This window comes from Meles meles, chromosome 5 (genome assembly GCF_922984935.1).
Source record: "Meles meles chromosome 5, mMelMel3.1 paternal haplotype, whole genome shotgun sequence".
NCBI lineage: Eukaryota > Metazoa > Chordata > Mammalia > Carnivora > Mustelidae > Meles > Meles meles.
Genome location: NC_060070.1, coordinates 120,009,938 through 120,036,208, shown reverse-complemented (window position 1 = coordinate 120,036,208; position 26,271 = coordinate 120,009,938). Strand labels below are relative to the sequence as shown.

At 47.2% G+C, this 26,271-nt stretch overlaps 2 protein-coding genes across 9 annotated transcripts in view; both read left to right on the top strand.

Moving 5' to 3' along the window:
• The window catches only part of SCUBE3 (signal peptide, CUB domain and EGF like domain containing 3), a 37,307-nt gene extending 28,146 nt beyond the window's left edge, over positions 1-9,161 (top strand). For 2 of the 3 annotated variants that reach the window (XM_046006727.1, XM_046006725.1), the window contains 8 exons: positions 96-311; positions 698-859; positions 1,065-1,232; positions 1,757-1,918; positions 2,339-2,536; positions 3,005-3,157; positions 3,281-3,360; positions 5,018-9,161. In XM_046006727.1, coding sequence (XP_045862683.1) covers positions 96-311; positions 698-859; positions 1,065-1,232; positions 1,757-1,918; positions 2,339-2,536; positions 3,005-3,157; positions 3,281-3,360; positions 5,018-5,167 — 1,289 coding nt within the window. In that variant the 3' untranslated portion in view covers positions 5,168-9,161. The remainder of the gene's footprint in view (positions 1-95; positions 312-697; positions 860-1,064; positions 1,233-1,756; positions 1,919-2,338; positions 2,537-3,004; positions 3,158-3,280; positions 3,361-5,017) is intronic. The other variant, XM_046006728.1, reaches the window with a different exon arrangement.
• A 4,583-nt stretch (positions 9,162-13,744) lies between these two features.
• Positions 13,745-26,271, top strand: part of ZNF76 (zinc finger protein 76) — a 32,837-nt gene continuing 20,310 nt past the window's right edge. For 2 of the 6 annotated variants that reach the window (XM_046006614.1, XM_046006616.1), the window contains exon 1: positions 13,746-14,025. The gene's annotated coding sequence lies outside the window, so the exon portion shown is untranslated. Of the gene's footprint in view, positions 14,026-21,753; positions 21,841-26,271 lie in introns of all 6 variants that reach the window. The other 4 variants (XM_046006612.1, XM_046006615.1, XM_046006613.1 and 1 more) reach the window with 4 other exon arrangements.

The following is a 26,271-nucleotide window of genomic DNA, read 5'->3' as shown; positions in this document are numbered from 1 at the left end:
ACCATGCCCCTCCTAGCTCCTAGCTTTGCTCCCTGCCCTCCTGCTCACAGCCATTTTCTCTGCCTTCCCTGACCCACACCATCATCTACCACCAGCTGCCTGTGGACTCTCCTGCCTCCGACAGCGAATGGAACGGCGGCTGAAAGGGTCCCTGAAGATGCTCAGGAAGTCCATCAACCAGGACCGCTTCTTGCTGCGCCTGGCAGGCCTTGATTATGAACTGGCGCATAAGCCGGGCCCAGGAGCTGGGGAGCGAGCAGAGCTGGTGGAGGCCTGTAGGCCTGGGCAGCACCGCACTGGGGCTAAGTGTGGTAAGGGAACTTGCTGGGGAAAATGGGAACAAAGGGAGTGGGAAAGGCCCAACTTGGGCCTGCCTCAGAGCAGGACACTTTAAGGCCTCAGTTGTACCTCAGATTGTGAGGCAGCCAAAACCCTCCCACCTATCATCCTCCTCTCCCTGGTCCCAGCCTGAAATCTAGGGGGATATCAGGTCTAGAGGGGTCACCAACCCTCCTGTACGTGGCTTTGGTCCCTGATCTTCCCAAGCAGGATTCTGTCTCTTCCCAGACAAAGAGCCATGCTCCTCGAATGGGGGTGGGTGGGGGGGAGGGGGGGGGTGGGGCAGGAGGGGGAATCCCAGGCCTGGGTGGCGGGAAATAGGGGGGGTGGGTGGCTAGCGCGGCCGACTCTCCCTCAGTCAGCTGCCCGCAGGGAACGTATTACCACGGCCAGACGGAGCAGTGTGTGCCATGCCCAGCGGGCACCTTCCAGGAGAGAGAAGGGCAGCTCTCCTGCGACCTTTGCCCTGGGAGTGATGCCCACGGGCCTCTCGGAGCCACCAACGCCACCACGTGTGCAGGTGCCAGGGGAACAAACAATACAGAGCGGGGTAGGGTGGGCACTGGGACGCCCACGGGCATGGGATCTCCTAAGGGCAGGCCCAGGCTCCAGACCACTCTCCTCGTCAGTGTCCTGTTTGTGTGCCTCTGTCCCCTGAGACTGGGTAATCCTGTGGGGATGACCAGGACCATCCCCATCAGAGCTGGGCCCTTGATTCATTGCAGGTCAGTGCTTGCCTGGCCAGTACTCCGTAGACGGGTTCAAGCCCTGCCAGCCATGTCCACGCGGCACCTACCAACCTGAAGCAGGACGGACCCTGTGCTTCCCATGTGGTGGGGGCCTCACCACCAAGCATGAGGGGGCCATCTCCTTCCAAGACTGTGACACCAAAGGTGAATGGGCTAGTCACTTGGACACTCCCCAACTTGAGCTGCTTCCAAAAAACTCTCCAAGTCCTCAGAGTCAACCTAAGTGTGTGGCCCCACCTCTTCCCCAGCCTGGGAAGGGCCCAGCTACCCGACCAGCCATACCATCCTGCTCAGAGGACGCGTCCTGACCCTCACTGGTCCCAGGTCTAGGAATTAGGGAATAAATAACAGTCCCTTTTACTCCTCTGCTTTGGGAACTGGTAGCACATTCCCCCCAATACCACAAATGAGTTTCTGTGCGTTTGGCACGATGTCCAGTGCCTGAAAGAAAAGGGCTGGTACAGTAGCTGACCAGTCCGTCAAGTCCGTTCTTCCCTAGGCTTAAATTCTGGCATGACTAGAAAATTCTGGCATGACAAAGTCCCTGGAAGGGACTTTGGTGTCTTCAGTCTCCTGCTTCTCCACAATGAATGCGTCCTGCTCATCCCATGTCCCTGAATTCCCACTTGCCTGCCATCTAAACTCCTGTCTTTCCCCCGTGCCTGCAGTCCAATGCTCCCCCGGTCACTACTACAACACCAGCATCCATCGCTGTATCCGCTGTGCCATGGGCTCCTATCAGCCCGACTTCCGTCAGAACTTCTGCACCCGCTGTCCAGGAAACACAAGCACTGACTTTGACGGCTCCACCAGTGTGGCCCAGTGCAAGAGTACGTGGCAGGCCAGACGATGGAAAAAGGGGTAGAGAGGCCTGGGAACGATGGCCATGGGAAGAGGGTGGGAGTGGGATAAGTAAACCCACAGGGAGAAAGGCTAGGGAGTGGGTGGGCAGGAAAGTCCCACGCTCCATCTCTCCCAACCCACTCCATCCCAATACCAGTTGCTGGGCTGGGCCCTGTGGCACCCTCTCCCTGGACACAGGTAATGGGGAGACAGAGAGGTGAAGTGAGATGAGAAAGTTCTAAAAGCGAAGCGAGGAAAGGAAGGTGGACCCAGAACCTGGAGAAGAGTCGATGAACCAGGAAGGCAACTGCCTACACGTCTGATTTTCACTTCAAAACGCTTCAACATCCCTAACCCATTTCCCCACTGACTTCCCTTCTCTTTCTTGCACCTGGGTTTGGATACAGATCGCCAGTGTGGTGGGGAGCTGGGTGAGTTCACTGGCTATATCGAGTCCCCCAACTACCCAGGCAACTACCCAGCTGGCGTGGAGTGCATCTGGAACATCAACCCCCCACCCAAGCGCAAGATCCTTATCGTGGTACCCGAGATCTTCCTGCCATCTGAGGATGAGTGTGGGGACGTCCTCGTCATGAGAAAGAACTGTGGGTGGCTGCAGAGCTGGGCCAGGGAAGGGCAGTTCAATCTGGTTGGGAGGGAGAGAGAGAGAGAAGATGGGGACAGGAAGAACTGGGGCAGTGAGAAGGGAGGCCTTGGGAGGAGAGGCTAACAAAGGAGCGCTCTATGTTTGGGGGAGAGCAGAGGTAAGAAAGCCAGCATTGGGATTAGAACTCCAATAGTGTTACGCGTGTCACTTTCCTGGTCTAGCATTTTTGCTGTTCCATTCATTTAAATGTCAATCTTTTTTACACTCTGTGAGTGCCTGGACATCAAAGAGGAGCTGTGGAACAAGCAGAGGGCAGTGGGAGAGGATCTGTGTGTGTTGGGATGGGGAAGGTGCATGCACGGGGGAGAGCCTCTGTCAGCATGACTCCTTGCCCCCACCACCCTCCTGCACGAGGGCTTGGGTAGCCTGCCCTGCTGTTCTCCTGACCTGCTGCTTGCCTTCCCAGCCTCACCATCCTCCATTACCACCTATGAGACCTGCCAGACCTACGAGCGGCCCATTGCCTTCACAGCCCGCTCCAGGAAGCTCTGGATCAACTTTAAGACGAGCGAGGCCAACAGTGCTCGTGGCTTCCAGATCCCCTATGTTACCTATGATGGTGAGCAAGGGCAGGAATGCCAGGGAGGTGGGTGAGAAAGGCGAGGCTCATGAGTCTTAGGAGGGAGCAGGGGAGCAGGAAGAGTTTCTACCTGTAAACTATTCCCCGTGGCTGATTTCGCAGAGGACTACGAGCAGCTTGTAGAAGACATTGTTCGAGACGGCCGGCTCTATGCGTCTGAAAACCACCAGGAGATTTTAAAGGCAAGTGAATGTGCACAGAAATAAGAACAGCCAGCCTTTAATGAGCATATAGCAATGTGCAGGCAGTGGGCTGAGGGCTTACAGGAGTATTCTCACCTGATACACATAAGAGCTCTGTGAAATAGGTACTTTCATCATTCCCACTTTACCCGTAAGAAAACTGAGGCACAGGGTTACAGAACTTGCCCAGTGCGTCCAAGCCCATCTGACTGCAGGGTCCCTCACACTGTCTCACACTGCAGGGCAAGAGGAAAGGAAGAGGAGATGAAATGTCCCCGACCGGTTGTACCAAAAAATAGGGAGGAAGTGAGGTATAAAAAGATGCTTCTACATTAGGTCCCTCCCTTCCCTGCCTCCCTCCTCAGTTTCCACAGAAAAGGAGCAGATCTAGCACAGATCTAGCACAGAGTCCCTCAGAGTTAATTCAGCAAAACCTGTTTTAAAGGAAAAGAAATGTTACCTACATTGAAGAATGAACTAGACTCCCCTGGGTCTGTGGATCCCAGTTTGAGAAAGCCTTACTTGGCAAGCTACAGTCCTAGCCACAGTATTATCCTTCATAAAGTATCAATGCAAGGACAAATTTTATCTTTATGATTACTAAAGTCATTTTTGCATTATTGTCAAAATAAGAGACACAATGACAAAAATCTCCTAGAACTTGCAGGCTACAAAGAAAATCATTTCAGCAGTGCTTTCTGAACATGTTTTAAAACATCTGAACCCTTATTTCAGATGTGTTGTGGAACTCCAATGCATAAAGTAGTGGGGATCAGGGGCTGGAGGCCCTGCCTCTTATTTTCAAAATCTGCTGATGCCATAGGATGCATACTAGCCCAGAAGCCAGAAGACCTGAGTCTTTGTGCACCTGGCACCTAGTAGGCTCGCCACACACCATGTTGCTGTTTCAGACAGAATGGTTAGGAAAGGCCTCTGAGAAGAGACCTGAGTGAACTAAAGGGCTACCCATTAGAAGACCAGGAAAGGAGCATTTCAAGCCAAGAAGCATGGGGTGGTGTGGCATATTTGAGAACCCTGAGAAGGCCAGGGGAACTCAGCAGAGTAAGAAAGTCTGGGGGGACTGGAGGACAGAGAACAGGGTACAGATCACGTTCAGCCTGTGGGCCATGCAAGAGACTAGGCTTTACTGAGTGAAAAAAGAAACCAGAGAAGTGTTTTGAATGGGAAAAGGACATGATCTAATTAAAAACTGAAAAAGTCACTCTGGCTGCAGTGGGGGAGAAAAGTCTGTAGAGGGACGAGGATAGGCGGACGCAGGGAGCAGGGAAGCAGGGTTGGAGGCGACTGCAAGTTGTCCAAGTGAGAGATGGTGGTGGCCCGGACAGGGTGGTAGCTGTGGGGGCTGTGGGAAATGGTCAGACCCCAGATATATTTCGAAGGTAGAATCAGCAGGATTTGCTGTGGTTGTGGGCGGGAGAGAGGAGTCAAGGATGACTCCAAGGACTGGGCTGTGAGCAATGGAAGGATGGAGCTGTAGGATTCTAAAAGAAGAACAGATGGTGGGGATGGAAATCCCCAATTCACCTCTGGGCATGTCTATTCACCATCAAGACGGGCTACTTCTGAGTTGAGGCTGGTGTCCCTCTTTTCCACCCCCAATGCTGAGGCTGACATTGCCGCCTGCCATCCTCTGCAGGATAAGAAGCTCATCAAGGCCTTCTTTGAGGTGCTGGCCCACCCCCAGAACTACTTCAAGTACACAGAGAAGCACAAGGAGATGCTGCCAAAATCCTTCATCAAGCTACTCCGCTCCAAAGTTTCCAGTTTCCTGAGGCCCTACAAATAGTGCCCCTAAGCCCAAGACCCAGGTTTTAAAGCCCCCAGACTCCTTAGCCCTCAGAGCCGGCAGCCCCCAACCCCAGATGAGGAACTCTCTCCTCTCTTTCTTTTTGGAGGAAAAAAAAAATCACTATAGACCAAGCACTCTTCCTTTCTGTCTCTCCGGCTTCCTTTCCTGTCTCTCTCTGCCTGTCTTTCTCCCTCTCTCTCTTTACTGTGGTCCCTTTTCCTACATGCTCCCTGGAAAAGCCATTAAGTGCTGGCTCTATTGCCCCTGAGGGGTGAAAGAACAGTGTCCCCTTCCCCTTCCCCTTCCCAGCCACACTGACCATTTCACCAGCTCACATCTATGGCCTCATCAGCCTGGAGGGGTGCTAGAGGCCCATGAAGGAAGTGGGTCTAGTGGGGAATGGAGCAGGGAGAAGAAGGGTTTCTGCCCTTCTTATAGGGTTGTGCCTTGCTAGTCAGGAGCCAAAATATCCCCTGGCTGTGCCCCCCAGGGTGATTTTAACAACCCAGGGATCTGCCAAAGAAGTCTCTGACTTACAGGCCTAATGCCAGCACTGGTCCTCTGGGGTACGTGGTTCGAGCCCTAGACTGTCCACACAGCTGGCTTTCTTGTCTATACAGCTTCTTTCCTTCTTCCCCCACATGTCTGCTTGGGGTCCAATTCATGAGGGCTTACAAAAGGCCCATACCACTGGGCTAGTGGACACCAGCTGAATGAGGAAAAGCAGTAGGCATTACTATGTTGAATGTGCTGCTGTCACTCCCCAACAGAAAGACTATAGCTCTGCAGGACAGAAACCAGGTTTTAAAGCATCACCAAAAAAAAAAAAAAAAAAAAAAAAAAAAGAAGAATAAGAAGAAAAGAAAGAAAAAAAAGAAAGAAAAGGAAAAAAAAGAAAGAAAGAAAACCTATCATCTAAAGGACTAGACTCCAGAACAATTGGAAGCCAGCCTCAAACACCAATCCCTTTTCTTACTTGTCGTCCTGGCCCAGCCATCTCCTCACCCCTACCTGAGCGCTCCCTGGGGGAGCCCTACTCCCCTTGCTAAGTGTTGTCCTTAAAGAAACATGGCTGCTGACCAGAAGCCAGCCTGGGCCTTGTTGTCTTTCCCTTGTAGCCCCAGATGGCTTGTGGGCTCCACCAAAGAGGACCCTGCTCTGCAGCCAACCCAGAGCCACCTACCTCTGGCCCCAGGCTGTGGGCAGCAAGAGGAATGTGTGCACACTTGGCGAGCCTTCTGCCCACCCTGTCCACATCTACTAAGTGCAATCATTTTGAGTCTTCCTATGTTGTCTAGAGGGAGGGGTTTTGTTTTTTTGTTTTTGGTTTTCTCCTCTGTTAGAACAAACCTATTTATAGCTGCCCAAGAGAAAAGAGTGTATGTTTGAAGTGGAAGGAAAAAGGTTTTGGATCTCATGAACCTTGAGTGCTGGAGCATCTGATCTGTCTCTGCTCCCCCACCAGTGGCCATCCAGACTTCTGGAGACTTCAGCTGGGGGAACCCAAACCTTAGTTCAGAGGCACCTGATGTGTAGGAGAGTAATTCTGGGGACTTGATGGAGCAGGAAGGAGAGGGACCTGTGTTTGCTAAACCAATCCTGCCCTCCCTATGCCTCTCTATGGATTCAACATGGACCTCAAGATTGTAGAGGCCGATGGAATTGGCCAGTGATTCTCCACACCCAAATAGGGAAAGCTTTTTCCCTCCATCTTTTCCCTGCCTTCATCCTGTTTTCCCCTGGTGCATACATGGAAGAGGATAAGGACAAACCCCTGGGGATGAGCTGACTCAGGGGCCTGAGGTCACAAACAAGGCTAAAGGAACCAAGAATAAGACCGTTATCAAAGCATGAAGTTTGCCTGACCTTGGCCACTCTGCCTACCCCTACCTGTTTGCCATCCCCTCTGGGAGTTGACTTCAAGCTTAGCTTCCTCCACTACTGCTTTTCAAAAGAAAGAATCAAGTCCATGCCCAAGACCACATCCTGCACACATTCTACCCTCATTACACTACTGCCTATAAATGTATTTTCCATTTGCTCCTTTTACTTCCCCCAAAGCTGTAGTTTTATTCAATCAAAGGCTACCAATTAACTTCTAGGTTTCATTTCTAAGTGACTATCCCAGGTTACTGCTCCCCCAGGAGAGCTGACACTAAATAAAGAAGCTTGCGCCATCTCCTCACTCTCTAATCATTAGCCTTAGGCAGTAGGCAGCCAAAGTCAAAGCTTACTCCCCCACTGCCTTTAGCCAATACCCCAGCCCTTAGCAGTAGAGTATCTGGCTTTGTTTATCTGAGTCAAAGAGAGCCCTGCTATAAAGATACAAAATGGCTGCTTCCATAAGAAAATGGTCATTTAATAGAAGTAGCCACACTTCCCAGGAAATGCCTGAAAACTGCTTTAGTCCACTCTGATCATACTAATTCTCCATCAACTTTCTGATTCTCTCCCTACCATTGCATCTCTCTTAGAAAGCTAAGCAGAGTACTTCCCAATTTATGCCTTCAGGGTCTGGCTTCTCCTTGCTCTTCTCCTTTCCCATCACCCCATAAACATATTTCCTCCAATAACTTATTCCATGGTTTCTGGAAACTGCAAATGATTTCCATAGTATGGAAAGTATAGACCACTAGGCTTCTTAACTGATGTCAAGACAGATCTTGGTGAGCAGGTAAAGAACTGCTAATGTCCACCAAGTTTAGTTTAGGTCATCCAAGCTGGGGGTTAACAATCCAGACAAGCTACTGCTGAACCTATGGAGGAAGCCAGTCCTGGGACATCCAACCAGGGGTTAAGTGGACTGAATGAGGAGTCAATACTCAGGGACTCTCTAGGCCTTTACAGGCCAGACAGAAAAAAAGGTTTTTACCAGTGTTAGGAAGTAAATAGACGGAGTAAATGGAAACACTTCATGAACCAGTCCCGAAGCCTCTCTGCAGGATGGGGGTGTTCACAGGGCCACAGTACTGTGGGCTTCATTTATTTTGGTACAAAAACTGCCCTGATCTGAGTCTGGGAATGGGAAGCCATTTCTGTAAAGACTGTGAGCGCCAAATGATGCACATCAGAAAGGCACTTAAACCCTCAGCAACATGGCAATCCCTTTTTACTTCTCTGCCTCCCTCTTTCTGTATTATTAGGCCAGGTCCATTCCCTACACCTGAGGGACCGCTCAGTCAGGAGAACTGACCAGAGCCTGGACTTGAGCTGCTCTACCCCAGGTCTATAAATCCCCAAAGGCAGACACTGAGCTGTGACTGCTCTGACTTCCTGAGGACTGGGTTATTTTGAGGTAATGGAGGCTCAGATGTGTTGATCCAAGGTCAGTAATACAGCTCTGGTCTCCAGCCCTAAGGAAATTTTTTGTATCTGAGAAGTGTTCTCCATAGGCATGTTTGAGGGGACTCTGTAGTGGATTGGTAGGTCATATCTCAAAATGTCAGAAAACATTATAGAGCATTCAAACTTCTGTTATTTGCTGCTTAATCTCAATGTAACAGGCTCAGACTAGGGGGAGGGAGAAAAAACATGAATGACCATAAGCAGAACATAATGTTAACCTGCTTAGCTTCTTTCTAAAGCACAAAAGTGGAAGCAAACAACACAAGGCTATCTTTAAATCGGACCTGTCTCAAAGATAGCACCCCTTGTCCTTGGGCCATTATTTAGACTAGGAACCCTTTAAGAAAATAAATGATTTGAGAGAATAGAACCTCCAGTTCTGTTCTCAGCTTATCTAGACAACACATTGTAGCAGTTTGGAGAAACTGAAAAATCTATTCTTCTGTGTGAGTTAACTGAAGTTTCAGAGAATAATCATTACCATGTGGGAGGCTTTTTTTTTAATGCAGAAAAAGAATCTCAAAATGTTGTATTTATATCTGCCTTCCACTGCTGCCAATATAGTAAGTGTCTCCTACACAATCAACAATAAACAGTAAATGATGCAGTTCATAGAGTATTTTGCACTTGGGGAAAAAAAAAACTATCTGAACCTGTAAAAAGAAATGTTTGGATTTTGTATTGTCTTTTTTAATTATTATTATTAAAATACTAAATGAAACTCTCTGGCCTGGCATCTGTTCCTCTGTCTCAATAGTTTATTCTAGAGCTGGGAAAAACTTTGAGGAAACAAAGTGTCTTCTGGCTTCCAGATAGGACTTACAGAATTTTTTCATTTATCCATCTTATTCCTAATGATTTATTTATTTGTCAGAGAGAGAGAGAGAGAGCACGAGAGCGAGCACACAAGCAGGGAGAGTGGCAGGCAGAGGCAGAGAGAGAAGCAAGATCCCAGGACTCTGGGATCATGACCCGAGCAGAAGGCAGTGGCTCAACCGACTGAGCACCCAGGTGTCCCTGTCTCTCTATTTTTAAAGGCAGTATCAAGAATTATCCCCTAAGGGGGATCTAGGGAGTAAGGGGAGTTTAGGGTATCATTTTTCCTCACTAGAGAACAGTTCACAAATCTAGCCAGGTCACAGACTCCCTAATTAAAATGTCCCAACTCTAGGAAAATACCAATGCTGAGAGTCACCCAAGGTTGTTCTTTTTGTGCAATACACTCTTGGCCACCCAAAAGAATTCTGAAACATCATTTAGCCACTACGACCATGACTACCACAGGGCACAGGAACGCAATCTCCAGTCTGTTACAAATGAACAGTCCCAATTCCTAGGCTCAGAGATAGATAAAATTTGTTTCAATTATGTAATTCTCTGACATGAAATTTTATCAGCTTTAATAGCCATATGATATAGCAATTTAAGAGAAACAAGGCAAAATCTACCTGATCAAAAAATAAGTCGGGTTGACGTACTAGAATCCTAAACTTCCCTGTTAGCATCTATAAAGGATAGGTGCATTCATTTCTCAGTTACTGAGCTTCTGTTATATGCCCTGCATCATGCATCAGGCTATCACAGCTTGATAACAATAGCCATACCCAAGACCCATACTCCTTAGGTAAGATTATGATTACAACTGATCATTCCACATACATTTGCCAACAGGAGAGAAAATCCAGTCTACCTGGTGACTATGAGTATAAATTCACTCACTGGCATTCCATTTTATATATTAACTTTCTGTAAGTTTGATTTAGTGTGACAAAACATGAATACTTCTGTGAATGGACAAAATCACGTTTCTAGAACTGCAAAGCCAAGAACTGATATAGGACTATAATGACTACACCACCTTGGGGCCATTCTCTCTGACTTATCTCTTAACCCTCTTTTATTCCAAAACACCAAGTCTTCTGCCTTCTTCCCAGGACATCTCTGATGCTGTCCCTGATTAATGTATAATCAGGGCCAGTACAGCTGAGTCTGCTTATATCAAACAGTCTTTAAAACAGGGCACATGAAGACTTTATAAGGAATTCTTCCCAAGGGTATGTGTAGACCTTCCAAGAGGTAGTAAGCAAGGAAATCAATCTGAGGAGCATTTTAAGGAAATAAGTTTCCAGATCCTCAACTTCTATTAGAAATCTTCCCCCCCCCCCCAAAAAAAAAAAGAAATCTTCCCCCAAACGAATTCGTTTGGGAACTAGCCACCATACTTACCCACACTCCATTCTACCTCCCCTTTCAGAATAGTCCTTGTCCTAATTTACAAAAGAAAGTTACATTCCTCCCCTACACTGAATCTTCATCCATGATCCAGGATATAAAAACCTGGGAAGTAGGAGGCAGGGGTTGTTTTTTTCCATTCATACAAAAATATTCCTATTACAATCAGTCCTCTTATTTCATCTTATAAAATGTTTACTATTTTCTTGTTAGTGGTTCAATCCATTATTTCCTAACAAGTATACTTTTCTTTTTTTTTTTAAGATTTTATTTATTTGACACACAGAGAAAGAAATCACAAGTAGACAGAGAGGCAGGCGGGGGGGGGGGGAAGCAGGCTCTCTGCAGAGCAGAGAGCCCGATGCGGAACTCGATCCCAGGACCTTGAGATCATGACCTGAGCCGGAGGCAGAGGCTTAACCCATTGAGCCACCCAGGCGCCCCTATACTTTTCTTTTTTATTAAATATGTAAGAAAAAGCTTGTCATGAAACCTAAAAAAATTAATTGGGAGTCATTTCTGATTTTTATTTATTTATTTATTTTTTAAAAAGATTTTATTTATTTATTTGACAGATAGAGATCACAAGCAGGCAGAGAGAGAGAGGAGGAAACAGGCTTCGCGCTGAGCAGAGAGCCTGATGTGGGGCTCGATCCCAGGACACTGGGATCATGACCTGAGCTGAAGGCAGAGGCTTTAACCCACTGAGCCACCCAGGCGCCCCCATTTCTGATTTTTAAACGTGATTCTTATTTGTCTCCCAAAGCCAAACATCAGAATTCAACACAAGCATATATCCATATCTGCCAAGGGGTTAACATGACTTCTATCCTACTTCTCACTTATTAACTAGTGATTTAGCGTCTGCCTTCATTCAGATCAGATTATGATCCCAGGATCCTGGGATAGAGCGCCACATCGAGCTCCCTGCTCAGTGGGGAGTTGGCTTGTCCCCCTCCCTCTGCCCCTCCTTTCACTTGTGCGCTCTATCTCTCTAAAGTAAGTAAGTAAGTAAGTAAATAAATAAATAAATAAATTTTTTTAAAAAAAAAAAAGACCACTGGCCTATATGATGGTATATTGTCAAGGTGGGGCTCAAAGGCAGAACACAAGCTGCTAGAAATGACCCTCAGTCCTCCAAAATATGCTCTTCACCAGTTCTGAGTACCTGAAATTACACACCATCAAAACCTTATTACTTCAAAGTCACACACTGATTTCCCAGAGTTTTTGTTCCTTGTGTAGTAGGAGAAGTGATTAGCCAATCAGATTAGGATCTGCATGGAAGGTGAGAAAGGACAAATGTATTTTTTATTATGGAAAAAGGTGGTGGGGAGACAAATTAGGACAACTCGAGTTCTATTCCATGCTCTATTTCTTTCTTTCTTTTTTTTTTAAGATTTTATTTATTTGACAGACAGAGATCACAGGTAGGCAGAGAGGCAGACAGAGAGAGAAAGAAGCAGGCTCCCTGCCGAGCAGAGAGCCCGATGTGGGGCTCGATCCCAGAACCCTGGGATCACGACCTGAGCTGAAGGCAGAGGCTTTAACCCACTGAGCCACCCAGACACCCCTATTCCATGCTCTATTTCTAACCAGGAATTTATGCTACAGGACACGCTGTTTATTCTCTCCACAGGCATGTGAAATAACTCGTCACCTTCCACCAGAAAGGAACAGAAGGGGCACCACAGTGGCCAGGCTGTTTATTTCTATACCAGGAGGTAGAGAAAGGCTCACTTATTAACCATAAGCATGGGCCATCAGTTGTCACTCACTACCCACTGAAGCAGAGAACCTGAAGAGAACTCTGACCCCACTCCCACCTCTGGAAAGGTTGTGTTAAAACAAATAAGATAGGCAAGAGGGGATGCCTCAACTTGAAAATCGAGCTTTCTGGTTAAGCTCTCCTGACAGGGTAGGTAGGAGGCTGTCAGTGCCCTCAATGGCACTGTTAGCTACCATAGGCCCCAAACCGTGTACTTTGCAAATGTTTCTATTTTATCAGAATACTTCCTTTGAAAATTCTTTTTTTTTTTTTAATTAAAATTTGGGGGGTGAGGGGAGGGAGGATACAAAAAAAAAAAAAAAAAGTCGAAAAGGACAGAGAGGGAAAAGTTTCTCACCTCATTCCTCCAGGCACCCAATTCCTCTCCTAAGAAGCAACCGTTGCCAGTTTCTTATCTAACTCCTCTCAGTTATTTTTAACTTTTTACCAAAAGCTCATTCCCTTGGATTTCTGCAAATTCCCCAATCATAGCTCCTCCCTCCTGGGAAGGGGGAAAAGGCAAAAGGGCTTGGTCTTTTTCACCCAGGCAAGCCTACAGTGGGGAGTAGCTGGTTTTAAGGCTGCTGATGGGCTGATGGGGGAATGAGAGTGAGAGCCCACGAGGGCCGTCAGGGCGCCCTCCCTAGAGAGGCAAGTTCCTCACGGCTCCTTAGTGCCGTCCCTTTCGAGAAGGAGCTAGTAATACCTGCAATTGCTTCCTTCAGAGGGATGGCTCGAAGATCGTAGGCAGTGCCGGGGGTGGGGGTGCTGCGCACAGTAAAGCTCTCCCGGGCGGTTAGGAGCAGGAGGAAGCCCCGGGCTCTGAACCCCAGGGAGAAGGTCCGCAGTCCCAGAGCGGACAGTGGAACCCGCGGGAACGTCTTCCCTCACAACCTAACTCTCCTGTCCTTCCCGGTTCCTGAGGAGCACTTCTCGCCCGCAGGCAGCCGACAGGACAGCGCGGAGCCCTCGGAGCCTCGGGCTCCTCCCGGCCGCCGCCGCCTCAGGCCTCAGGTGGACCGAATTCCTCGGGGGGACAGGTGGCAGCTCCCCATTGCTATAGTTACGACCCGGCTCACCAACCGCGCCCAGGCCCTGACCGGGGCGTCGTGACGTCATCACGCCCTCCCTGGGCGCCCGGCCTTCTTGGGCCGTACGTCAGCAGGCCGGGAGGGGGGGGGGCGGGGCAGGGCGGGGCTCCGAGGGGCACGGTTCAGGGCCCGGCCGCCTGGGCTCCAGGGGCCCGGGAACCTGGATAAATAGGACTGCTGCCGCGGCGACGGGGGGTGCGGGGTGGAGCGTGCCCTGTATTTTCTATACGGGTTCCGGGGCCCAGTAGAGGCGCGCTGCGAGGAGAGGAAAGTGCGGCGGCCCTGGAACCTGGATATCGCGCGAGGCAAGCTGCGCGCGGGCGGGCGGGCTATGGCGCAGGCGGGTTGCGGGGCCGGCGCTGGTGGCGGGGCCCGGTGCATGGCGGTCTGTCGGCGGAGTCGCCCTCGGGGGCTGTCAGGTTGGTGGCTGCGGGAAGAGTGGGTCCACCGTGCCCAGGTGGGAGGCCGGGCGGGCGCAGGGCCCCGGGAAGGTCCCGAGCCCGGCGTGCCCACCCTCCTCCGGCCGTAGCCCAGCGTCCGGGCGGCTAGACCGCGACCTGACCCCTCCCCCACCCCCGGGCCCCGACCCCCGGCCCACATCCCTGCCCCTTCTTTCCTCCCCGGGACTCCTCCCCCATGACTTCTAAACCCCACCCCGGCTCCCAAACCCCACGCCCGCCTCCACCTGTGACCCTACACCCCACCCACTGACCCTGAAACCTCTACAGGTAATCTTCAATTCTTATTCATTGACTCTGCCAACCCAGGAATTTCCCCAGCTCTGCCCAGGGACCCACCGACCCAGTGACTCCCTCAGCTCTAGTCCAGTGACTCAAGACCCGAGACCCCCACTCCCCTCCTAGGTGACCCCCCAACCTTCTCAATGACCCCATTGGTCTGGTGACTCCCCCTGTTCTATCCTGTGTTCGCCCACAAACTTGGCGACTCCCTTCAAACCTTTCCTGGTAACTCTTTAAGCCCTACTCCAATAGTTTACCACCGAGTCATCTACATAACCCTCAGTATCTAATAATCCCTTCTTTGCCCTGTAACCTCATGATCCTCATTCCATGCTCCCTCCTTCATCCTAAAATCACCCTCACCGACATCCCTTTCCGACATCCCTCTCCGCATCCTCAGCCCCTAAGTGTCAATCAGCACATGATTTAGAAGTCCCCTAGCACCTCACTGGTGCCCAGGAAGATATAGGATGAATATGAAGTAGCAGCAGTAGTTGGAGGCATCAGAGAGTTCTGGATTGAGTGTGTGATTCCAGACTCAAGTCCCAGCTCTGCCACCATGGTGCTTTGGAAACCTGGGACAGGTCCCTTCCTCACTGGGCCTCAGCTTGTCATCTGTGCTGTGTGTGATAAGGCTGGGTTAAGCGATCTCAGAGTTTCCTTCCAACTGTGAAATTCTGCAGTTCTCAGTCAAGATAATATTTGTTGTTTACAATCATTTTTATACCCTCGCTAGAAGTTTACTCTAGTTACCTCACCTCAGGGTTCACTTGCTTCATGAACCATATTCCCTCACTCCCATGACCCCCTACACTCTTAATAGCCTGTACCTTTTTCCCTTGACCAGGCCCTATCAGTTAACAGGATAGCAGAGCGCTTCAGCCAGGGGCATTGATGTGATCAGGGACCTGGTTCTGGTCTCACTGTGGCTCTTCAGCTGTGTCACCGCAGGCATACCATTTAGGCCTGTCTGAACCCTCAGCCTCCACCTCTGCTAAGGGAGGGTAATAATCTTGCCTGAGATGGTGCATTTGGCACCATGCCTGGGCCATGGGAACCCTTAAATACAAACTGAGGAGCATCTGTGGGTCTTACTCTGTCCTGGGTACGAGGGATTCAACAGACAAGACCGGGCCCACGCGTTACATTACTTTTCTACCCCTGAGATCTTGGAATACCCATCCTCTTATCTTTGCTGCGGCCTCCTCTGATGGTTTATCTCGTCCCTCTTTAATTATGATTGGCTGAGCACTTACTATGTGCCATGCTTTATATGTATAAATTAAATTTACCTTTCGACAACTCCAAGAGATGGTTATTACTATATCTGCCACCATTTCGCATTTCTGTAGGTTTGGTTTGGCTTCAAATAAATAAAGAACCTGAAACAGATACGTAGCAGATTGAGTATTTGAGCCCACAGTCTTTAAAACCCACTTGCTCCACTACCTCTTGCCCTAAACCTGCAGAGTTTTCCAGGTCACCCTGAGCCCCTTGTTCCTTATTTTCTAATGATTCCTAAGCACAACATCAGCTCATTCCATGATGCCCAGGGTTTCTGTTACCCTTTGCCCCATGGCTTAGTGAATTCCTTAACCCAATGTTCATGACTTTTCACCCCCGTGCCCTTAGATCCCCGCACCTTAATACCTCTCTTCATTTTTTGTCCACATATCCTCTCACAGCCTTCACTCCATGATCTCACTTACCCTAAGGGTGCTGCTACCTCACTGGCACTTTATCCCAAACCCACTTATCCTGCTAAGTCCCTTCCCTGCCAGGAGTTCAGATACTCTAAACCCTCTGGCCCAGTAGTCTTTCCTCGTATGATTTCCTATTTTCAGTCTCTTCTCAGTGATCTAGCTGCCTCCCTTCTACCATCCTCAGCCAAGTTCTGTTACCTAGAACCTTCATCTAATTAGGCCTTTATCTAGTGACTTCCTTCCCCCAGCTTCAATGAAATGAGCCCCTTCCATCCCAATGTGAACCCATCTTTCATACCTGTACTCCCTCCCATTCTAAGATCCGTCCTCTTCATGTTCTGCATAGTATCCTAAAGGATCCTGCCTCCCATATTCCCAGATCTTGTGGCATCCTCCTCCTTGTCATCAGTGAGCACCTTTTCAAACCAGAATTATCTTCCCCCTTTTTCCTCTCCCTGCATCTCTGCCCCTTCTCATAGTGGCTTTTCCAGCCCTTCCTCTTACTTTTCTCCTGGCCATCCTCACCTCACCAATTTTGGTAACATCGATTATGATACAAATAAATGCCCCTCTCATCCCAACTCTGTCCTTTTTCCCACTCTTCTGTGCACATAACTACAGGCCTCCAGTGAATGACCCTGCCACTCAGTTCTCCTATCTTTATACACAGCACTGTTGGGCCAAACCTCATTGGCCTCTGTGGTTTGTCCAAGGAACTACACTCTCCTCTGGGAACTTCTGACGATAGATCACCAAGATCACCATCCTTTAGGTAGCAAGGAGAGAGATCTTAGAAATCCTTCCCAATTGATCTAGCCTGGTCTCCTTGACACACTCCCAGGATCCTTTTCATTTCTGAAGCTGCTTGGTGTATATGCCCTCAGGGTCGAATGCTTTGGGTGTTAGCTTCTGCCAGCATTGAATTAGCCCCATTGTTTTCCAGACTCTGGGAGGACTTTCCATTCCCTCCCACCGGTACACTGGATGGTGAATAGCAGAATGTGAGATTAAAGATCTGCATCCCAAAGTCTTCTGTGGGTCACCAAATTCCCAGGTGTCCAGTAATGTTCTTGTTGGCTGTATAGCAATAAATAATAGCAGAGGACAGACCTCAGAGTAAGGAATAGGTAAGCCCTGGTAGTTACAAATTGATTATTGAAAGAAGATTTTGCCTTGGGCTTGCTTAATCTGTCTTAGGGCACAGAGCATATTCTGCCATGGATTTTAGTTATTTGTGTACTTCCCACTCATTCCCCAGCCCCACAGCGATCTCCTTGAGAGGAGAGGCTGGGGTTTCTTTATCTTCTGGCATCTTAATCTGGTCCCTTATATTATGAGGCAGACATAAATACTGACTGAGTTTAATGAACTCACTCAGAAATTCTGCATCGGGTACAAACAGAAACAGTTTGCATCTGTGTCCTTCTTGTAGCCACAACAACCCCCTATCCCCAGAACACTGCAGAGGAGTAATGGGCAAGTCCCTTGATTTAAACAGTCTGGAATTTAGACACTTCCTTTTTCAGTCATTGGTCAGCTGGGGGAATGGGCGTGAGTGCTCATTTTCACTGTATATCTGGTAAGACTAGAGGGATTGGTTGCCCTAGTTGCTAGGACACAATGGTAAGACCAGGGTCTGTTATATACAGACCAGTTCTCAAGAAAATAGCCAGGTGAGATATTTACTGGGGGTTGCAAAGACAAGCAGGGACTAGGGGAAATCAGATTGGCAAAATGTTGGCAGTTGTCGAAGTTGGATAATGGGTTCATGGGACGCATTACACTATTCTTTCTAGTTTTGCATGTGTTTGAAATCCATAATAGAAGTATAAAAAAAAAATGTAGATGAACAAGTGCAAACTTAGCAATGTTCCTTGGAAAACACCTCAACACAAATGTTACTGAGTCAGTACTATTATCTAGGTTAAGTAGTATATTTAGTCTAACCTATCCCTGACCTCTTGTGTTGGTGAGATAGCAGGATGCTAAATACAAAAATTAGCACCCAGCAGAATTTTGTTCCAGTGACCCAGAAATTGGAACATGCTGGCAGCAAGCACCCATTGCCCAGAACCTGAGAAGGTATGGCCGTATGGAGGGTGGGAGGTGAAGGAGAGACCAGAGCTCAGCTAGGGTCTTCTCCTTCTGGCCTAAGGCCTTCAGATTACTGGGAGATCTTAAAGAGGTGAGTGTTCATTCGTTTCCCTCTTTCATTCATTCCTTCCACAAATGTTTGTTGGCTATCTACTAGTACCCGGAGATAGAGCAGTGAATAAGACAAAGTTCCAGGACTTAAGGAGCTCACCATGGGGGTGAGACATACACTAAACAAATAAACAAGTAAAATCTATGTTGGGAAAATTAAGCAGAGAAGGGAGAGAGTACCAGGAGTCAGGGTGTTAAATTTTAAATAGGCTGGTTAAGGAAGTTCTCATTGAACAGGTAACACTGGAGTAGAAAACCTGTAAGAAGTTAAGTGGTGAGTCAAGCATATATCTGGGGGAAATATATTCCAGTTAGAGGGAACAGCAAGTGCAAAGGCCCCAGAGGAGGAGTCTGCCTCATATATTCTATATTTGAGGAACACGAAGATGCCAGCCAGTCTGGCTGCAGTAGAGTAAGACAGGGGAAACAGAGCAAGAGATGCAGGGGTGGGAGTGGGTTGGTGGCAGGTCATGTCAGGAATTTATTGTGCAGCATGAGAGGAGCCATTGGAGGGCTCTAAATAGGTAAGTGACGTGATCTGACATTTAGGATCATTCTGGCTGCTTTGGTGAGAATAACCTTGTAGAAGGCAAGAGTCGGAGGAGGGAAGCTGCTTAGGAGGCTATGGTAAGAGTCCAGGCAAGGGTTGCTGATGGCTTGGACCCAAAGTTAAAGCAGTGGAAGAGTGAGAAGTGGTTGAATTCTGGTTCTATTTTGAAAGAGGAGCCAGCAGGATCTGCTGATGGGTTGGATATGGCATGTGAAAAATAGAGAAGTCGAGACTGGTTCCTTCATTTTTGGCCTGAGCGACTGAAGGATGGAGTTACCATTTACTGAAAGAAGGGGCCTAGAGGAGGGGGTAGGGTGTGAGAAGGGATGGATAAGGAGTTCACTTGCAAATGTGTCAAGTTTCAGCTGTTTGGGGACACAGAGATGTTGCATAAGCGGTGGGATAGACAAGTCTATGAGACATGCGTACATTTCTGCTCTCCTGAGCTGAAAGAACGCTATTCCTGCGCAAGAGACAGGGCAGTACAGTGGCAGAACACTGGCAGTTCAGATGAGAGGCCCGGCTGTGCCGCCAGCCAGCTGGGTGATCCTTTGGAACTCCGTCCCACAGCTCTGGCCTCCAGATCTTCATCTGCAAAAGGACTGCGTTGGACTGGAAACAGTCCTTTTCTCAGCCCACACCCATTGTGAGAGGCAATGGATTAGTGCTCAGAGTCAACTAGATAACGTATCTGTATATCTGAGAGCATTTTGCAAATTGCTGAGCCCTCCACGGGGTAGCAGTGTTGGCGTTAAGATTCCTACCTTCACTGAAGTAACACGCAGTGAGTGGACACAGAGGGTACAGACAGAGATGCATCCAGCCCTCGTGGAACACCACAGGCTAGCTTCTCGGTGCAGCTTTGCTGCTGAATGCCAAGGAAACAGGCCAGAGTCTAGTGGTCTGGTGTGACATTGGCGAGGGAAAGCCTGTGCTTGATCGGGGTCTGGGAGAAAAGTGAACGTGGATGTCAGAGATGAGGCAAGATGCTATCCTAAGTGAGGAAACGTGGTCCTCCTCGCTGGGATTGGGGAAGAGCCAGGGTGGTGGGACTCCGTTTCTTCCCTCCTTTGTTCTTTCAGCATTTACTCCCCTGCTAGGATCTTCGGGAGCTCCTCATTCTGTAGTAGATGGTTTCAAATCTGGCCTCAGGAGTTGCCATTAGAGCTCATCACAGTTAAGGAGAGCTGATTGAGGATTTAGATTTGAGCTAAAGAGCTCAGTTAGCTATGTGATCTAATGGTATTATTCATTTAGCGTCTAGGGACACATTCTTTGTTAGGTGCTGATTATGCCAAAACGCATGTTCTCCCACAATGTAAGTTGTAAGCAGTTTAACAGAATGTAGGAAGGAGTGTGTTATTTTTTCCCCCAGCAGAATCCGATTTAAGGACTCATAATACTTAAATACTGTATTTAAGTATTAATGCTTAATACTTAATAATTAAATACAGTATTTAAGTCACATACTGTTTCAGAGTGACTCCCTCACTGCATCTGGAAACAGTCGCTGTGCCATCTTTATCCTTGTGTCATTTAGATCTCAGTGTTTATATTGTAAGGAGGGTCTCTGACCATCTCAACAAGAGTGCAGGATACAGCCCATCTTTGTTGACAGGTCACCCACAGAATTTGTTTAGAGTAGATATGTAATCATCATCTTACATTTAATGGAATGGGGAAATTTTGTCCTGGTCAGTGAAACAAAACCACTGAGGTGAAATCCAAGTTCAGCTAAAGCCGTTGTCTTTAAGTTGTCTTTAACCAGCGGCCTTAAGCTACTGACAAAACCTCAGCTGCCTCTTGCCCTGGCAGCTCCCAGTCAAGGTCGAGAAATGGGTGTAGATGTGAGGGTCTCACGGATCCTTTGCTGTTATCCCTGTTTTGCTGGTACGAAGCACACAGCCTCTTGTGGCTCCTCACTTAGAGCTCAGAATCAAAAAGATCTGGTTTGTTGGATGTGATATTCAAAGCTCACAGCACAGTAGACTGGCCCCAGCTGGAAGTCTGAGCACTTCTGGTCACCCCAAGCTTGCCCTCAATAAATGGTTCATCTCTGAGAAGCCCAGATACAACCTGCTAGCTTTGTACCGTTTCTCACTGCATTTATCGATGTCCCCGCTGCCGTGGGATAGTTGGTGAAGCATGACACCCATGCAGTTACTATAAGAACCAAGGAAATGGGGACTCCGTGAGATTGTAGAACTGACCTAAGGCTTAGATGTGGAGGGTGTCCCTGAGATCAGAGTTCTCTCTGTCTGAGAATATCATCCTCTCAACCTAGGAAGTCCTGTCTGAAGCCGCAGAAACAGGGAGGGAGAATGGCAGCCTCTGCTTGGCCATCACTCAGCCCGACCTCCCCCTCCACCCTTGTGACCTAGAGCCAGCAAGTTCTCAGGTCCCAGCAGGTTTGCTGTTGCCTCCTGCTCAGCTTGATCACCTTTCCATATTGTCCACAAATTGTCAAGCTCAGTTTTCAGATGTGGTCTTGCTACAAACCTATAACCTCAAATCCATGCTGTCAGCATTGGAGTAGCCATGCCTCATCAATGGAGAATCAGACATTGTTATAGCCAACAAAAGAAGTGCAAGGCATGCTCTCAGAATTTCCTCTTTTTTTCATGTATTTGTATTTGTTTCTTTAACATAGATAATACATTCCCGAGGCCCAAGTTCTGTGAAAAGTCAGCCTTGCATTGCTATTCCCCCATCACTCAGTTACCCTGCTGCGGGCAACCCTAGACAGTCATTTCTCCACCGTCTTGCCACAGACTTCTTACAGAAGGCACTGTTTTATACCTTCCCATTTTTTTCTGTAATATGTTTTAGAGATCTTTGCATGTCAATATGTGAGGACCTTCCTCATTTACCTATGTTTGCATTGTATAGAAGTTCCATACCGACAGACCCTTATGCTGCTTTTAATGTTTTTGCTATTACTACGTACAGGGGTTCCATGACTCACCTTAGACCCGTGCCATTTTCCACATATGTATGTCTTCCTGCAGACTAGACATGAAATTGCTGCATCAGATGGTAGGTACATTTATGCTTTTGATCCATACTGCTAAATTGCCCTCATGAGAGCTCATACCACTCTATACTCCCCCAGCAGTGGAAGACTCTGTGTGTTTCCCCCACAGTCTCATAGACATTGCTCTGAGTTAAAAAGAAACAGATCACCAGGGTGCCTGTGTGGCTCAGTCGGTTAAGCATCTGCCTTGGCTCAGGTCATGATCCCATGGTCCTCGGATCGAGCCCTGCATTGGGCTCCCTGCTCAGTGGGAAGCCTGCTTCTTTTTCTCCCTCTCCCTCTGCTGCTCTCCTGCTTATGCTCTCTCGCTTTCTGTCAAATAAATAAATAAAATCTTAAAAAATATATACAGATCACCTACAGATCGGCATAGCATGCTGAATGATGTTCCACTTTGACATTTTATTCCACAAGACATGCAAAGCCAAACACAGCCCAGTTTGATGAATACCACGTGTGAAAAGATAACTGCCAGACCTCCGGTGGTTAGAAGATAGGAAAATCCTAGAGGAAGGAGTTCCCTACCTCAGCCCTTAGTCTAGCGTGAATTAAAGGAGAAATAGATGTCTTTTTCTGCAGGACTTGGCAGGGACGAGATGCAGCTAGTTATGGGAGGGCTGCGGAGGGAATAAAGGGAGACCCCGAGAGGGAGGAGCTGATAACCAGGCAAATGCATTTAGTGTCCACTGGAGAAGTACCTCTCAGCTCCATGCTGGTTTCTTTTCATTTCAGCGACTTTATCTTTTTTAAAGGTTATACCTCTTCCTTTTAGCGCACCTGCTCTTCTCTTTTTGGACTCTCTCGCTCTTAACCTCACTTGGAGTTAAGGAGTCTGCAGTTTGAAACTGGATGAGTGTTGAACCTTATGTCTTGTTTCATTTAATGTTTGTTTGTTCACTTTCCTCCATTCATCCAGATGGGCTTCATGGTTCTTGTCCGAAAGGCTTAAACAAGTACCCTGTGCAAGTAGCTCTGTTTTCTGTGTATTCTTTTTGTAGAATGAATTAAGAAGACAAGGTTCTTAGATCTCAGATCCTGACCCTTCCCCGGTGGGGTTAAGCATTCATGTCTGTCCTCTGGAGAGCCTGGAGCCGTCTCTAGTGCCGTCTGCAATGCCCATTCGTGCCTGCCTCCTGGCTTCACTAACATTGATGGTTGGATTTTTTTTTTTAATTAACAGACTTTATTTCTTAGAGCATTTGTAGGCTTATAGAAAAATTGAGTAGAAAATGCAGAGAGTTCCTGGAGCGCCTGGGTGGCACAGGTTAAATGTCTGCCTTTGGTCGGGATCCTGGGATCAAACTCTGCTTTGGGCTCCCTGCTCAGTGGACAGTTTGCTTCTCCCTCTTCCTCTCTCTCTGCCCCTCCCCCAGCTCATGCTCTGGCTCATTTTTTTCTCAAGTAAAATCTTTTAAAAAAAAGAGAGAGAGAGGCGCCAGGGTGGCTCAGTCAGTTAGGCATCTGCCTTCAGCTCAGGTCATGATCCCAGGGTCCTGGGATGAAGTCCCACATCAGACTCCTTGCTCAGCGGAGACCCTGCTTCTCCCTCTGCCTGCTGTTCCCCCTGTTTGTGCACTCTTTCTTTCTCTCTCTGACTGATAAATAAATAAATAAAATCTTTTTTTAAAAAAGGAAAAGAAAAAAATATTCAGAGAGTTCTTATTTATCCTCCTTTATGCCCCAGTTCCCGGTTTTCCCTATCAATAACATCTTCCATTGGTGTGGTATATTTGCTACAATTGATGAACTAATATTGATGCATTATTAGTAATCAAAGTTCATAGTTTACATTATGGTTCACTCTTTGTGCCGTCTATTCTATGGGTTTTGACAAATACATGATGTCAGGTGTGTGTCCACCACTACAGAACCGCTCCACTGACGTAAAAATGCCCTGCACGCCATCTGCATATCCTTCCTCTCCCACCCCCCACACCCCATGGCAACCACTGATACTATTCGTATCTCTCTAGTTTTGCCTTTTCCCAAAGTCATATAGTTGGAACCATATTGTGTGTAGCCTTTTCAGATGGCCTTCTTCCACTTAGCAAAATGCATGTAAGTTTCCTCTTTGTCTTTTCGTGACTTAATAGCTCATTTCTTTTTTATCACCGGAAAATATTACATTGTGTGGGTGTACCCCAGTTTTTTTATTCAAGAACATCTCTGTTGCTTCTAGCTTTTGGCAATGATGAATAAACTGCTATAGACATCCATGTGCAGGTTTTCTGTGGGCGTAAGTTTTCAACCCATTTAAAAGTAGGAACGCTGGATTGTTTGGTAAGACTGTTTGATTTTGTAGGGACCTGCCAAACTGCCTTCCGCAGTACCATTTTGCATCCCCACCAGTAATGAATGAAAGTTCCTGTTCCTCCACATCCTTGCCAGCATTTAGTGTTACCACTGTTTTGGATCTGGGCTATTATGATAGGTGTGTGGTGGTATCTCATTGTCTGTTGGATGCTAATACTTTTCCTTTGATTTATGGTAGTGGGATAAGTATAATACCACCATAATTATTCTTTCTTGTACTTTAAATATTAAGGAGAGTACACCTTTTTTGTATTATTTATTTACTAATAGTATTTTTCCCAGTATGAATTCATACTCTCTTTTTTTTTTTTTTTTTAGATTTTATTTATTTATTTGACAGGGAGATCACAAGTAGACAGAGAGGCAGGCAGAGAGCGGGGGGAGGCAGGCTTCCTGCTGAGCAGAGAGCCCGATGCATGCTGGGCTCGATCCCAGGATCCTGAGATCATGACCTGAGCCAAAGGCAGTAGCTTAACCCACTGAGCCACCCAGGTGCCCCTTCATACTCTAATCTTATTCCAGTGGGACTTTGATACTGTTCTTGGAAGTTTTTATGTGTCTGTGTGTGGTTTTTTTCCACCCAATTTTTTTTATTGTGGCAAAATGTATGTAACATAAAATTGACCGTCTTAACCATTTTTAAGTGTACATTTAAGTTGCATGTTTTTAATATCATGTCTTACATTTTCTTTAATATTTTCCCTTAATACTGACTTTTTTTATTTATTTATTTTTTTTTTTAAAAGATTTTTTTTTTTTAATTTATTTATTTATTTGACAGAGAGAGACAGGAGATCACAAGTAGGCAGAGAGGCAGGCAGAGAGAGAGAGAGGGAAGCAGGCTCCCCGCAGAGCAGAGAGCCCGATGTGGGACTCGATCCCAGGACCCTGAGATCATGACCTGAGCCGAAGGCAGCGGCTTAACCCACTGAGCCACCCAGGCGCCCAATACTGACTTTTTTTAAACCTAACTCTTCTTTTGACTTGATTTTCATTTGCTTCAAAAGCAAAAACTATCTCTTCTTCCTAGCTGAGATTTGGATATTGTTCCATTTTGATGAATTGATGGAATAAATTTAACCTTTTAGTCCCGAGGTGATGTTTTTAAGTAATGTGATGCTTCTAAACGAGTATGATGATCCAGTCCCTCCTGATGGCTGATGGCATGTTTCCTTTTCAAGTAGCCCTTGCATGGGTGCCTGGGTGGCTCAGTCAGTTCAGTGTCTGTCTTGGGTCCTGGGATTTCTGCTCAGCAGGGAGCCTGCTTCTCCCTCTCCCTCTGCGTGCCACTCCGCCTGTTTGTGCACTCTCCCTCTCTCTGTCAAAGAAATAATAACATCTTTAAAAAGAAAATAGCCCTTCCCAAGCCAGCAGTGACCCCAGAAACAAGTCAGATGTAACTTGATAGTCTCTGTATTAATTTTTATATTGCAGTCGAGCACACCCTTAGGTTCACCTTTCCAAAAAGACTTTATTCTAGATTTTTCTTTCCATGGACTAAAGGTGGGTTTGAAACTCAGCCATGATTCTATGTTTGGTGGTTTATAAACTAAGGTGTTAAAACTCACCCTAGACTTAGGGTTAAAAATTAGGTTTTTAAGTTACCTATTTTAGTTTAAATGAATTCTGTTCTTCAGTAAAAGGGTCTACATTTTCATTGCCCTTATGGAACTAAAAATAATCCACTTTGCCTACTTACTCTCTTTTCTGTGACTAATTCAAGTCTAAAAAATTGTAGTAGCCAATAGGAATCATACTAAAAAGTGATCTGGGCTTTTAAAATCAGTGTGCGTTTTTTGCAAAGAGATGTTTAGCTGATGTTTTAAACGTGCCTTATGTTAATGCAAGTTTCTGTTACTAATTTCCTGTTTTCTCTTTACTGTTTGGAAACCCACAGAACCAAGCCTGTTTCAGTAGGGGTTTGTGTGTGCATTGAAGTCTTTTTCTATAATAACAAATACTGAATCATTTTACTACAGCTCTTCCAAATCTGGCTCTCAATTTGTTTGCCACTTGACTTGCTCAGCCTCTGTCTCTCCCAACCTAATGTCGTTTTGTCCTCTCTGAGCAATTTTGTTTATTTCCAAATGACAAGTTTTCTGAGTAAAAATTAAGTCTTC